The following is a 13,245-nucleotide window of genomic DNA, read 5'->3' as shown; positions in this document are numbered from 1 at the left end:
GAGGCCAGCCTGGTCTACAGAGTAAGTTCCAGGACAGCCAGGGCTATACAGAGAAACCCTGTCTCAAAAAAACAAAAACAAAACAAAAATCAAAAGAAAAGAAAAAAAAACACCAAATGGAAAATTTCAACAATTAAATGCTTGAGATGAAACGTTATTGCCTTGCCACCTAGATTTTTGACCTTTGCAGAAGGAACACAGTGGAAAGATTTTTTATTATCCTTAGCTAAGTGCAATTCCTAGCCACAGAACGAGTTTCCTGACACAGAGTTTCCAATTTTTCAGAAATTTCATATCTTTAGTCTTTCTTGTACTATTTCTAGTCCTGTCAGGACTCAATTTTCATCTTTTTTTTTTTAAAGTGTTGCTATAAATAGAAAAAGCACATTATCTCCAAACTAAATTATTAATTTATTGTTGCAATCAAATAGAGTGAAGTATCAAGTTCAATGCTGCTGCTTGTGCCATGGCAGTAAACTTCCTGCCCCAAACACCAGTGGCTCCACAGAAGCCAAGCCCTCCCCTTCATCTCTTGAGCATCCGCAGATGGACAGACACTACCTGCTCTTCAGGAGCTCAAATCCCACCAACCCTGTTGCTCACAGTCACTTCTTACAGCACACCATTCACATCTGTGCTTCTCTGTTGTGTCAGTGGCCATCCGGGGATCCCCAGGAGTCCAAGTCTGTTAGCCTTGCTGGTGCGTGAAGGGACTCACACCACTAAAGGGCATCGCTAAGACTGGAATGTGCTGCCCAAAACTCTCATCTGTTGGGAAACTTGATTCTCAAATTCATTGTATGGGTATTTGAGGCAGAACGCCTGGACGGGCAGCTAGGATTAGATGAGGTTGTGATAGTTAGCACAGCCCCCGCCCCCACCCCCACCCCCAGGGCGGTTTTGGTGGTTTTGTAGTAAGAGGAAGAAAGATCTGAGCTGGCGAGTTGATTCTAAGACGCCTTCTCCACCTTAGGATAAAGCAAAGTGTACATCTGGAACAAAACCAGAGGCTGGTGTCCTGCCCTTGAAATTCCAGCCTCTGGAAATGTGGGCTAATTCAGATCTTTGTTTTAACAAAAGTCACCAGCTCTGTGTATTCAGTTGTACCGATATAAAATGTACTGAGGCCGGGTTTTAAGGGATGTGCCTCAGACGGCCGAGTAACTACCTGGCTAGCATGTAGGAAGCTCTGGCTCAGTCTCCACCACCACATAAAACTGGTGATGCCCGGAGAGCTGGCTTAGCAGCTAAGAGTGCTGGCTGCTCCTGCACGGGGGCTGATTTTGGTTTCTGGTACCCACATCTTGTAGCTCACAACTGCCTGTAACTGTAGCTCCAGGGACCTAACACCCTCTCTGGCCTCCCTTAGACACAGCCCCCTACACACACACACTCAACACACACACACACACACACACACACACACACACACACACATACACACAAACACACAAATACATAATAAAAGAAATCTTTTTTTAAAAAAAACAAACAAACTGGGCTGGAGAGATGGCTCAGCAGTTAAGAGCACTGACTGCTCTTCTGGAGGTCCTGAGTTCAAATCCCAGCAACCACACGGTGGCTCACAGCCATCTGTAATGAGAACGGATGCTCTCTTTTGGTGTGTCTGAAGACAGCTATGGTGCTTACATAAAATAAATAAATCTTAAAACACACACACACACACACACACACACACACACACACACACACAAGCAATTCCAGCAAGGAAGAGCTAGAAACAGGACAATCATAAACTCGAGATTATTCTCAGCCACTTAGCCAGGTCAAGGCCAGCACGGGGCACATGAGATCCTGCCATGAAAAGATGATGTATGGAGACAAACCTTTTTGTCTGTGCTTGTTAGGAATACGTGCTAGTGAACACCACAGACAAATATAGTGAGTGGACAGGAGGAAGAACAAGCTACACCAAGTTACTGCTTTCAGGCTCCTCTGAAGATTCCTGTCCCAACGAAGGCTGGGTCCAACTTCCCCTGGGTTGAGGTTTGTTCGCGGACCTGGAATATTCTAGAGATCCTCAGCCCTATTGCCGGCAGAGCTGACATTCCCCTCTCCCTTCTGCTCTTCCCAACTGTGTGATCTGGTTCTGGGCCATAGACAGGAAACTGGTAACAGGAGTGGGGAAACAGAGCATCCAACTTCCTTCAACAGAAGAGGTAGTGGCCGGAGGCAGAGAAGCATGGCTTTCGGTGGCTTTTGGCTGCCGCCCTGATTCTCAGCTTCTCTGGCTAGAGCTTAGGGAGTAGCCTAAGCCCAAATTCCTCTATGTTTTCTCCCTCACAGCTCAGAATAAATTTGGTCAGAGCCACTGAACGGATGCACAGCGGGGCTGAGAAGCAGGAGGCAGGGATCTGCCCATCCCAGAGGATCTACCTGATCCACTTATTTTCCTGACCTTGTTTCTCAGAGATTTGCTTAGATAATGGGAGTGTTTGTCTAGAAATGGGAACCTAGAGACAATCTGAGTTAACTTTGAGGAACAAAGCAATTCGTGTGGGAGGGTACACGCTAAGTGTCGAACATGCTATACATGGGGGAGGGGACCGAGGACAGACACCGGGAGGATTGGAGGACGTGAATACTTACCGTGGAGGTGGGAATGAAGGGCTGAGGTGGGAATGAAGGGCTTGGGACCAGGTAGACAGGACAGGCCTGTCTATCCCACTAGGAGATGTCTGGCTTTGGGGGTGGGGGCGTGGCTCAGCTTTTTCATTTGGTGATCACTCGTGGTTTTAATAAGTTTTTTGTTTGTTTGTTTTTGTTTTTGTTTTTTCGAGACAGGGTTTCTCTGTATAGCCCTGGCTGTCCTAGAACTCACTTTGTAGACCAGGCTGGCCTTGAACTCAGAAATCCGCCTGCCTCTGCCTCCCAAGTGCTGGGATTAAAGGCGTGTGGCACCACGCCCGGCCTTAATAAGTTTTAATGGCTAGGGAACGCACGTTTGAGTGCCTGTGCCATAAATCTCAGGGATGATCATTAATCTGTAACCCGGTTCCCTGATAGTGACATGGCTTTGAAAGCCATGCCCGGCTTCCTGAGTCCAAGGCTGTCACAGTATGGAACAAACCTCTTCCCTGGACCCCTCCGCCACACGAGTGCTCTAGGGTCTGGCAAATACCGGCTTGAGGGGACTTCACAGAGTGTGCCTCGAGGAGCTCTTGTCAGGCGCCCAGCTCACCTTATCAAACCCGGTGAATCCTCCATGGAGACTGTTGGGCTCTCTGTTAACGGGCAGGTGGTACTCCTTCCCACCTATGGCGAATCTTCCTTTGGCAATTCGGTTGGCTACCCTCCCAACCACCGCTCCAAAGTAGGGCTGCTTCTGGCGGTAACCTGCACAGACAGACCGCACAGATTAGCATCTCTAAAGTCTTCCTCCAAGGATGTGCAAGCAGTAAGGAGCAGAGTCCTCGCTCGAGCTCAAAGTTGCCTTCCTTTGCGTGCCTGTCTGAGACTCTGCCTTTTCTGCTAATTCGTCTAGCTAGGCCTCACATTTAAGATCTACCTCAGCCTCCTAGCGTTGCTATTAGGAGCATGAGGGGCATTCCCACTACCACCACACCTAGTTTAAGATGGTATTGTTACACAGGATTTCATCCTTTTAGAGCCAGTAGGGTGCTAAAGGTGTTTGCTGCCCAGAGATACAAGCCTGGCCACCCAAGTTCATCTCCAGAGCCCACAAATTAGGAGGCGAGAATTGACTCAACCCATCTGTCCTCTGACCTCTGCATGTGCATGGGATTAAGGCGTGTACCAGTTTTTAAGGCCCAGTTTTTATCTTTAATATTTTATATTTAATATATATGAAATATGTATATATAAACATATTTGTATATATATGTATATATTTCATATATACATATATATGTATATATGTACACACACACATATATATATTGGTATGTTGCATGCATGTGTGTTTATTCATCATATGTATGCCTGGTGTCCCAGAGGCTTGAAGAAAGCATCAGATCCTTAGGACTAGATGTAGACTTACATACAGTTTTGAGCTGCTATGTAGGCATTGCGAATCGAACCTGGGTCCTCTGCAAGAACAGCACATGCTCTTAATTGCTGAGCCATTCCTCAAACATGTTTTATGCAGTCTTGAAAGAAAGCTATGTCTTTTTATTCTTTAGAACCATACAATTAGGGACTAGAGAGATGTCTCACTAGTTAAGGATTCATACTGTCCCACAGAGGACCCCAGTTCAGTTCTGAGAACAATATCAGGTGGCTCTTAACCTGCTGCAACTGCAGCTCCAGAGAACCTAACAACTCTGGTCTTGGTGAGGGCACACACACACACACACACGCACACGCACACACACGCACACGCACACACAATTACACACAAACATACAATCACACACAGAGAGACACACAATTTTTAATTTTATGTGTATGGGTATTTTGCCTGCAAACATATGTATGTGTGCCTGATGCATGTTTGGTGAAATGGATCCCCAGAACTGGAGTGACAAACACTTGTGAGCTGCCATGTAGCAATTGAACCCAGGCCCTCTATGGAAGCTGCCAGTGCACTGAGCCATCTCTCCAGCCACCCATGCAACTTTTTATAAACTTCAAGAACACCATACAATTAACAAATAAAAATATCGTTTAAAGAAGGTTAAGTAAAACACGTTATAAGGCCGGCTTGCCAGAAGGAACACAGAATGCCTAGTTAAACTTGCATTCCAGATAAGCAATGACTTATTTTAACATATGCACGCTCCTAGTGTTATTATACACAGTGTAGGGTGTGTATTGGCTAGTTTTGTGTCAACTTGACACAGCTGGAGTTATCACAGAGAAAGGAGCTTCAGTTGGGGAAATGCTTCCACGAGATCCAGCTGCAAGGCATTTTCTCAATTAGTGATCAAGGGGGAAAGGCCCCTTGTGGGTGGGACCATCCCTGGGATGGTAGTCTTGGGTTCTATAAGAGAGCAGGCTGAGCAAGTCAGGGGAAGCAAGCCAGGGGAAGCAAGCCAGTAAAGAACATCCCTCCATGGCCTCTGCATCAGCTCCTGCTCCCTGACCTGCTTGAGTTCCAGTCCTGACTTCTTCAGTGATGAACAGCAATGTGGAAATGTAAGCTGAATAAACCCTTTCCTCCCCAACTGCTTCTTGGTCATGATGTTTGTGCAGGAATAGAAACCCTGACTAAGACAGGGTGCTTACTGTAAGCTTAAAGCATGGGTCATACATTATTATTGCCTAAGACAGACGGGTAAATGGACATCCTCCTTTGCCTCTCATCTCTCTTCCTTACCAGTAGATCCAGTGTTGACAGTGTGGTGTGTACGGCTCTCCCCCCACCTCACCCCCATTCTTTAAAGATGGGGTCTGTGATGTAATCCCAAATAGCCTTGAACTTAACATGTTTACTGAGGTTTAACTCTGAACTTGCAGTGATCCTCTTGCCTCAGACTCTCAAGTGCTGGGATTTTAGATATGTACCACCCATGCCCAGTTATTTTTCTTTAAACCAGTGACATATAAGCAGATATACAGACATGTACATGTTTTTTTATTTTTTATTTTTGAGATATAGTCGGGTGTACCCAAGTCTAGCCTCAAACTGGCTTTCTAGCTCAGGATGGCTGTGAGTTGATACTCCTGCCTCTAGCTTCCATGCTAAGAAAGCATTCTACAAATCCAACTATACCCCAGCCCCACATATATTCATTAAAGAGAATTATGCCATCCACATTCATTTGCAACTTTTCATTTATCTAAAGTCTAAAAGTCTGCCCATCCCTAACACAGCCATCTACCGTACTCCTCCTGATGGCTACAGGGTACCGAGGTGAACACAAAATACTCCTGGGCTTTGGGCCAGGTGCCATCAAAGTAAAGTGGCATCACTGCCATTATGACTTTGAACATAAGCACACTGTGGCAGTGCCGCACCCCACCCCACCCCCCGCCTCCTTATCTTCTTACAGTAGAAAATATTAAGATTCTTTTGTAGACAGGTTTTTGTTGTTGTTTACGAAAAGAATTCCAGTCTCCATGGGCAGGTGGCCCAAGCCTTTAATCCCAGTACTAAGGAGGCAGAGGTGGGTGGATTTCTGAGTTCAAGGACAGCCAGGTCAGAGAGGGAGTTCCAGGACAGTCGGGACGACACAAAGTAATCCTGTCTCCAGTCCCCCCCCCCCCAAAGAACTCCCCAAGGTACTGCACAACTACCACCACAAAGAATGGGATTCAAGCGTGTAAACTCTTCTCCCACGGTTGTAGGAGATTCTCAGGGTACAAACCCTGAACTGATTAGGCCAGTTACAGATCACAGGTTCCCACTGCTCACCTGGTTGGGCACACGCCAAACATTGACTGTTGTTCTGCAAATTCCCTGCTAATCCATGAAGCTTTTGAGTTTCACCCCTGAATATAACTGCTAACAGTCACTGATCCATTTCTAAGTTGGAGACGCTTTCTGAGGGCTCTGCCTTTCACTCAGCTTACAGTGGGATCATGTCGCCAAGGGGGGTGCTCTTATTACAGTCATTTCACAGAAAATCCTAGCCGGGCCTTGTGACCCTTTTTCTTTCTTTCTTCCTAAATGCTAGGATTATTAGTAGGAGTCACCACACCCTACTCTGAGTCCATGCTCTTGAGCATATCTTCCCTCAGTATCCCAGGGGTTTGCTCCACTCAGGACCCACTCTTCTAAGACATCGAACTCTGCAGATATTTATATCCTCTATAGAATACTAGGGCATTTACACACAACCTATGCATATTCTCTCATTATATTTTCATATAATCTATAATATATTTACATTATATTTACATATAATCTATGCATATTCTCTCATATTATATTTGCAGATAATACTACTATATGCTAACTATATAAATTGTTGTTACAATTGTTGTTTCACAGTATTATTCGACAACGAATAGAAAAAGTCTAAACAGATTTAGTACAAATACAATCCCCTCCCCCAAATAGTCTTTCTTTTCTTGCTTTATTATTATTGTTTTTTGTATTTTATTTGTGTGTGTGTATGTGTGTTTGAGGAGGCCAGAAGAGGACCTTAGAACTGCCTGGAACTAGTCAGGAGCAATTGTGAGCCACCCAAAGTGGCCTCTGGAAACTGAACCTAGGTCCTCTGGAAGACAAGCATGTGCTCCCAACTGCCGAGTCGTTTCTTTTCTTGTTTCTCTTTTAAGCAGGGCTTCACGCTGTAAACACGGCGTATAGGTAGTCTTTCTGCACAGAGCTCCCAAGAGATGGGATTATAGACATGCAGCACTGGGAATATCTCTCCCAAATGTTTTCAGTACATGCTTGGTGAAGTCCACAGGTACTGAGGGAAGACTATATTTGGAAGGCACAGGTCATTCAGGTCGAGTGGCCTTACTAACATCTCCGCGCGGTGGATGGGTGGCAGTCTCTTTGCCTGCTCCATTCTGTCTCCATTTTAGAAGCTGTGGCTTCAAAACCCCTTATAGTGGTTAACCAGAAAGAGCCTCAAAGAACTAAACAACCTCCTTTTGGTTTTGCTTCCTGTGCATTTTGGCCATTTGTGCACTTGTGATTTCTTCTGCCCTCTCACTAAGGGTCATGGCTGACCCTATAACAAAAGACAGGTGAGTTAGCAGAGATTAACACACTAAATGCATTTGGTCATATTCTGTGACCAAAGAAACTTAGATTTAAGACAGAACCAGGGCTAGAGAGATGGCTCAGCGGTTAAGAGCACTGACTGCTCTTCCGGAGGTCCTGAGTTCAAATCCCAGCAACTACATGGTGGCTCACAACCATCCATAATGATACCTGATGCCCTCTTCTGGTATGTCTGAAAAGCAGCTACTGTGTACTTACATATAATAATAAATAAATCTGGGGCTGGTGAGATGGCTCAGTGGGTAAGAGCACCCGACCGCTCTTCTGAAGGTCCCGAGTTCAAATCCCAGCAACCACATGGTGGCTCACAACCATCTGTAACAAGATCTGACGCCCTCTTCTGGAGTGTCTGAAGACAGCTACAGTGTACTTANATGGCTCAGTGGGTAAGAGCACCCGACTGCTCTTCTGAAGGTCCGGAGTTCAAATCCCAGCAATCACATGGTGGCTCACAGCCATCTGTAACAAGATCTGACGCCCTCTTCTGGAGTGTCTGAAGACAGCTACAGTGTACTTACATATAATAAATAAATAAATCTTTAAAAAAAAATAATAAATAAATCTTTGGGCTGGAGCAAGCAGAGGTCCTGGAGTTCAATTCCCAGCAACCACATGATGGCTCACAACCATCCGTATAGCTACAGTGTACTTATATACATAAAATAAATAAATCTTAAAAAAAAAAAAAAAAAGACAGAACGACCCTGGGTGAGCTAGTCATTTTTGTGCTCATGTCTGATAGAAGATAAGAAGAAGCTAAACAAAAATACAGTTTGAGGGCTGGAAAGATGGCTCAGCTGGTAAGAGCACTGACTGCTCTTCCAAAGGCCCGGAGTTCAATTCCCAGCAACCACATGGTGGCTCACAACCATCCGTAATGAGATCTGATGACCTTTTCTGGTGAGTCTGACGTCAGCTACAGTGTACTTATGTATAATAATAAATAAATAAATCTTAAAAAAAAAAGACAAAACAAAACAAAAATACGGTTTGATAAGTGACAATAGTGAGTGACTGAAGAGGAAACCCACCAGGACCTGTCTGCTAGGTTTTTGCTGGCTCTTTTGGGAAGGACTCCCTTCTCCTAGGTCTGAGGTTCTCACTGAGGGGTCTTGTGGTCTGTAGCTAGTCAAGGAGGGTCAGAGAATTTCTTTTTAGCCAACATAGTCAGAAGGACAGGAGAAAGACTTGCTTTTCTATATACTGTGGCTGGCCTTTTGAAAAGCGGTTTCTGGTTTCTAGGACCCTTGAGAGGACGAAGTCTGGTTTTCTATGGCACTGCTTTGGTGGGGGACAATGAAGGGGTGACAGGGGGATAGGGGATGGCCAGAAGCTGCGTCTAAGGACTTCACTTCGGACATCATTTTCTGAGCCCCAATTAAGCTAAAAAACATAAAGAAAAAAAAATGTTGCTTGGTCTCAAAAAAAAAAAAAATGAAAAAACAACAACAAAATCAAACAAACATTTTTTTTTTTTGGTCTGAAAATTATTGGGCTTTATCTATTTTTCACTGATTCCTTGAACTATCTAACAAATGCACCCAGCACTCCCACTCTCCCCAGCTGTGTCGGGTGATGGAGAGAACCACACGTAAGACAGAAAGGCTCCTAGGAGCTCCTGAGTTTGCAAGAATCCTTCATTAGGGTCTTCTTCTAGCAACAGTTACTCGGTCCCCCATAAAGGAAAAGCATGTGGCAGCTCTTCAGATTAGATGAATAGTTTCTAAAGATTAAACTGAGAAAGGAACGAAAAGGACAGAAAGAACTGTCCCCAATAGTCCCTGAAAAAAACCTTTCACAGAAGAAACACATGGACTATTCCGAGTGGTATGAAGCCTTCCCATGAAACCAGGACTGTGAAAAGTGACATGCCCAGACCCTGAAGTGGGCATGGAGGACAGAAAATATTGTTTATCATCCAAAGGTCAAAGTTTGAGGTCAACTGTTGAATTGAAAGAGTAGAAGCTAACTGTGCTCGGGTTCTTGAACCAACAGAAATGAATAAATGCTTAACGGTGGTACACAGCCCTTCCACTCCTGTGCCACCCATATCAGGCAGCCTAGGACTTGCCGGAGAACACTAAAATCTAAAATTCTTTCCCTCAGACGCTCCACCCATCGAACCACAGTCCCTGGGCTGTAAGAAAATGACTTGAATTGACAACCAGTTTAATTATACCAGACATTATCTCCATGACCTATTAGCAGGATAAGCACAATGAAATAAATAAAACTTCTAACACAGTGAAAGAAGCTATTTGGGGGCAAAAGAAGAAGAGATGAAAACAAGCAACAGTTTCCTAGTTAGAGACTTGGTTCACAGGGTCGAACAGGCAGATACATATACTACAGGTCTGGAGATGTTAAATAACTCACACACTATCAGACAAAGCCTTGGTTTAAACTTTGAGCTCTCAACATTCCAGCAAGGGCACCCTTGGGCATTTCCAGTATCAATTTTCAGTCTTTAACCAGAACTCTTTTGTCTCCACTCCCTGTTCAAAACCTAGATTTTTCTTCAGTTTTGTTTTGAGGCAGGGTCTCAGGTATCCCTGGCTGACCTTGATGAAGATGACCTTGAACTTCTGGTCCTCCTACTTCCCATTCCACGTGCAGGAATTATAGGAATTATACCACCATGCCTGAGCTTTATGCACCAGGAATGGAATTCAAGTCTTTAAACCTACATGCATGTTAGGCAAGAACATCACCAAGTGGGCTACAACCCGGGTGCCTGGACCTCTGGACAGCACTGTTTGTTTATGGCCAGTCACGTGCCCTGCCATTGAGCGACATCCCCAGACTTCAAAGTGGCAAGGGTTTTTTATTTTCATTCTTTCTATAATGGCTCTCACGGCAGTAATAGCTGGGTATTTGGTGGTAACTGGGGGGAAATGAAAGGGAAGGAGTCTTGTTGATTGTATGTATGGGTAGGCTGTTTATACCTGTGGCTTATAAGCAAGTACTCTTATCAAACATTTTGAAAGAAGTCATAATTACTGTTGGTGGGTCACACAGATGATACTAAGAAAGGGTAGGAAGAACCCACAGGAGACATTACTAATTTTTTCCAGGCTGTAACTAAATGATTATATATAATTTCCCCTTTAGAATTCTACAGAAGAAAGATCTCATTCTCGAGTCAAACCATTCTGACCTCTGGTCATGGCAGCCGTCCAAGTAGTTTCCATAAAAAAAAAATCTATCTGGGGGACTGGCAGTTACAAAAGGGGCATATTTCACAGAATTACCCGTGATTAGCACTTCCTCCTGTCTCACAGCGTTTATGAGAGGGAAGGTAAGTTCTTTCACTTCAGATTAGTTTCTTAGTTTGTTTATGTAAATTTACACATTCAAACTTTAAAGAATAAATCACAGTTATGTATTTACTTATATTATTCCTGTATGTGTTCAGGTGCCACACGTGCTCATATGGAGGTCTGAGGACAACTTGCAGGAGTCTGTCCTTCCTTCCACCACGTGGGTTCTGGAATCAGATTAGGATCTTCAGCCTGGGCAGCAAGCACTTTTATCCCATGAGCTATTTTCATGGTTCTGTTACCAGGGTCTTACTACATAGCCCTGGCTGTCCTAGAACTTGCTAAAATAGATCAGGTGCCACCAGACTCACTCCAAAATGGTTTGGCTTTTATCTATCTATCTATCTATCTATCTATCTATCTATCTATCTATCTATCTATCTATCTATCATCTAAGGCAGGGTTTCTCCATGTCACAGCTGTAGCTGTCCTGGAACTCGCTTTGTAGACCATGCTGGCCTCCAACTCACAAGAGAAGTGACTGCCTCTGCCTCCTAAGTGCTGGGATTCAAAGGCGTGTGCCTTTAAGCCTGGCATCTAAAATGGGTTTTAACATACTAAAATCCACCAAGGTAGTAGTAGAAAACCATTTTATACTTTCATAGTTGAGACACTGTACTTCCTGTTGTGACATGTGCCAACCTATACCTGTGACAACATGCAGGGTCTATGAAAACCCAAGAAACAGAACCTTTACAGGGGGAACTGGGTTTCCTGTGCCACAATCGTGAAGACAGCTAACATCTCAGAGAGCACGGCATAATTAATATTCGACAGGTGTTTGGAGTTCAACTTCTCCTTTGCAAAGAGCTTTCTCGCCTTTTAAAATAGTTCAGCATTCAAATCACAGCGCAGGAATGAAAATGTCCGTCTTCAGACAGCACCAAGAAGATTTTAAAAGCTTTGATTTGGTGAAGCCATAATGCATCTTCATGAGAAAATGCTTTAGGGTGGTGATTCTCAACCTTCCTAAGGCTGGGACCCTTTAAGATAATCCCTCATCTTGTGGTGACCCCCCCCCCCGACAGAAAATTATTCCATTGCTACTTCATAACTGTAATTCTGCTACTATACTGAATCATAATTTAAATATCTGACATATGGGTTATCTGATATGGGACCCACAAAGGGGTCAAGACTCACAGAGTAAGAGCCACTGCTACAGAGCACCAGGTAGCTCAACGGGAGACCCGCTAGGTGGCTAATAAAGGAGAGCTAATGCCTTTTGTCTAGAGCTTTTATGAACAGGTAAGGATAATCTGTTCACTAAGCCTCCAGCAGGCTCCCAGACTCCAATGAATAGGTTCGCAATGATTACTTCCGTGCCTGTAAAGAAACTGGGGCTACGTGGGTGGCACCTTAGCTCACATTTCATAATGATTTCAAAGACATCTTGAGATTTTTTAGTTCGGGTCTCCTGGCTCTTACCTCCAAACTGAAAGTGGCCTGGAGTGAGGGTGGTTGATATGTCTCTGGTCTCTGTAGGTGGTGGGTTGTGCCCCTCTGCATGCCAGATGAGGCAGAGACAGATGAGAAGAGCAGGTTCCCACCCGCTACCTCTAATTCTCTTCCTGGCTCTGGAGTCCTAGGCCTCATATCAGATTTCCCCCTCCTCCACTGTAATAATCTCTTGGTGATTTTATTTCAGCCCACAAAAGGGCTATTTTTCCAGCACAGAGGAGTGACTCCGTAGTTTCTAAAACTTCCTCCATCACCTGTCTGAATACAGAATGAGGAACCAGGCTTTACCGTCTCCAAGTCTCCACACCTTCCCACCAGGCTGTCTCTTATAACCAACAGCCTTCTCAATTAAGTTACCAAAGAAATTCTGCTGGGGGGAAAAAAAAAATCTTCAGGGTTGTGGAGGCTCCAGGACAATAAAGACAAAAAGGCAGACAGCCAGGAAGAGAACATGAAACTCAGCAATACTTTTATAATGCATTTTGACAAGATGGGGGAACACATTTATTGCCTAAAGGACAAATAAAAAGATAAATAAATAAAACAGGGGTTTCCTGTTGATCCCAAATGAAAAACCTCAGATCTCCTTTTGTGGTACAAAATTTGTTTACACCCATTACTGAGCAGAGCGAATTCATTCTCTTTCCATTTGCCCATTTTACTTCAGATTTTGTTTTCTGTCTGGTTACGTGCAATGCTAAGGAATGGCAAGATGTAAAGTTTTCTCCTGCTGCAAATCAAACTGCAACCCAATGATTTAATTATGTAACTGTTGAGCTAATAGCTGAGCCCCCTGCCACT

The 13,245-nt window shown here is 44.3% G+C and overlaps 1 protein-coding gene across 1 annotated transcript in view; it reads right to left on the bottom strand.

The window, feature by feature from the left end:
- Galm (galactose mutarotase) overlaps positions 1-13,245 on the bottom strand; it is a 57,610-nt gene that overhangs the window by 42,960 nt on the left and 1,405 nt on the right. The window contains exon 2 of the mRNA XM_021218364.2: positions 3,203-3,357. Within this exon, the coding sequence (XP_021074023.1) occupies positions 3,203-3,357 (155 nt within the window). The remainder of the gene's footprint in view (positions 1-3,202; positions 3,358-13,245) is intronic.

The sequence above is a fragment of the Mus pahari genome, chromosome 18 (assembly GCF_900095145.1).
Source record: "Mus pahari chromosome 18, PAHARI_EIJ_v1.1, whole genome shotgun sequence".
Lineage (NCBI taxonomy): Eukaryota > Metazoa > Chordata > Mammalia > Rodentia > Muridae > Mus > Mus pahari.
The sequence above is the reverse complement of the archived record's forward strand: the minus strand, read 5'-3'. Positions and strand labels throughout refer to the sequence as shown.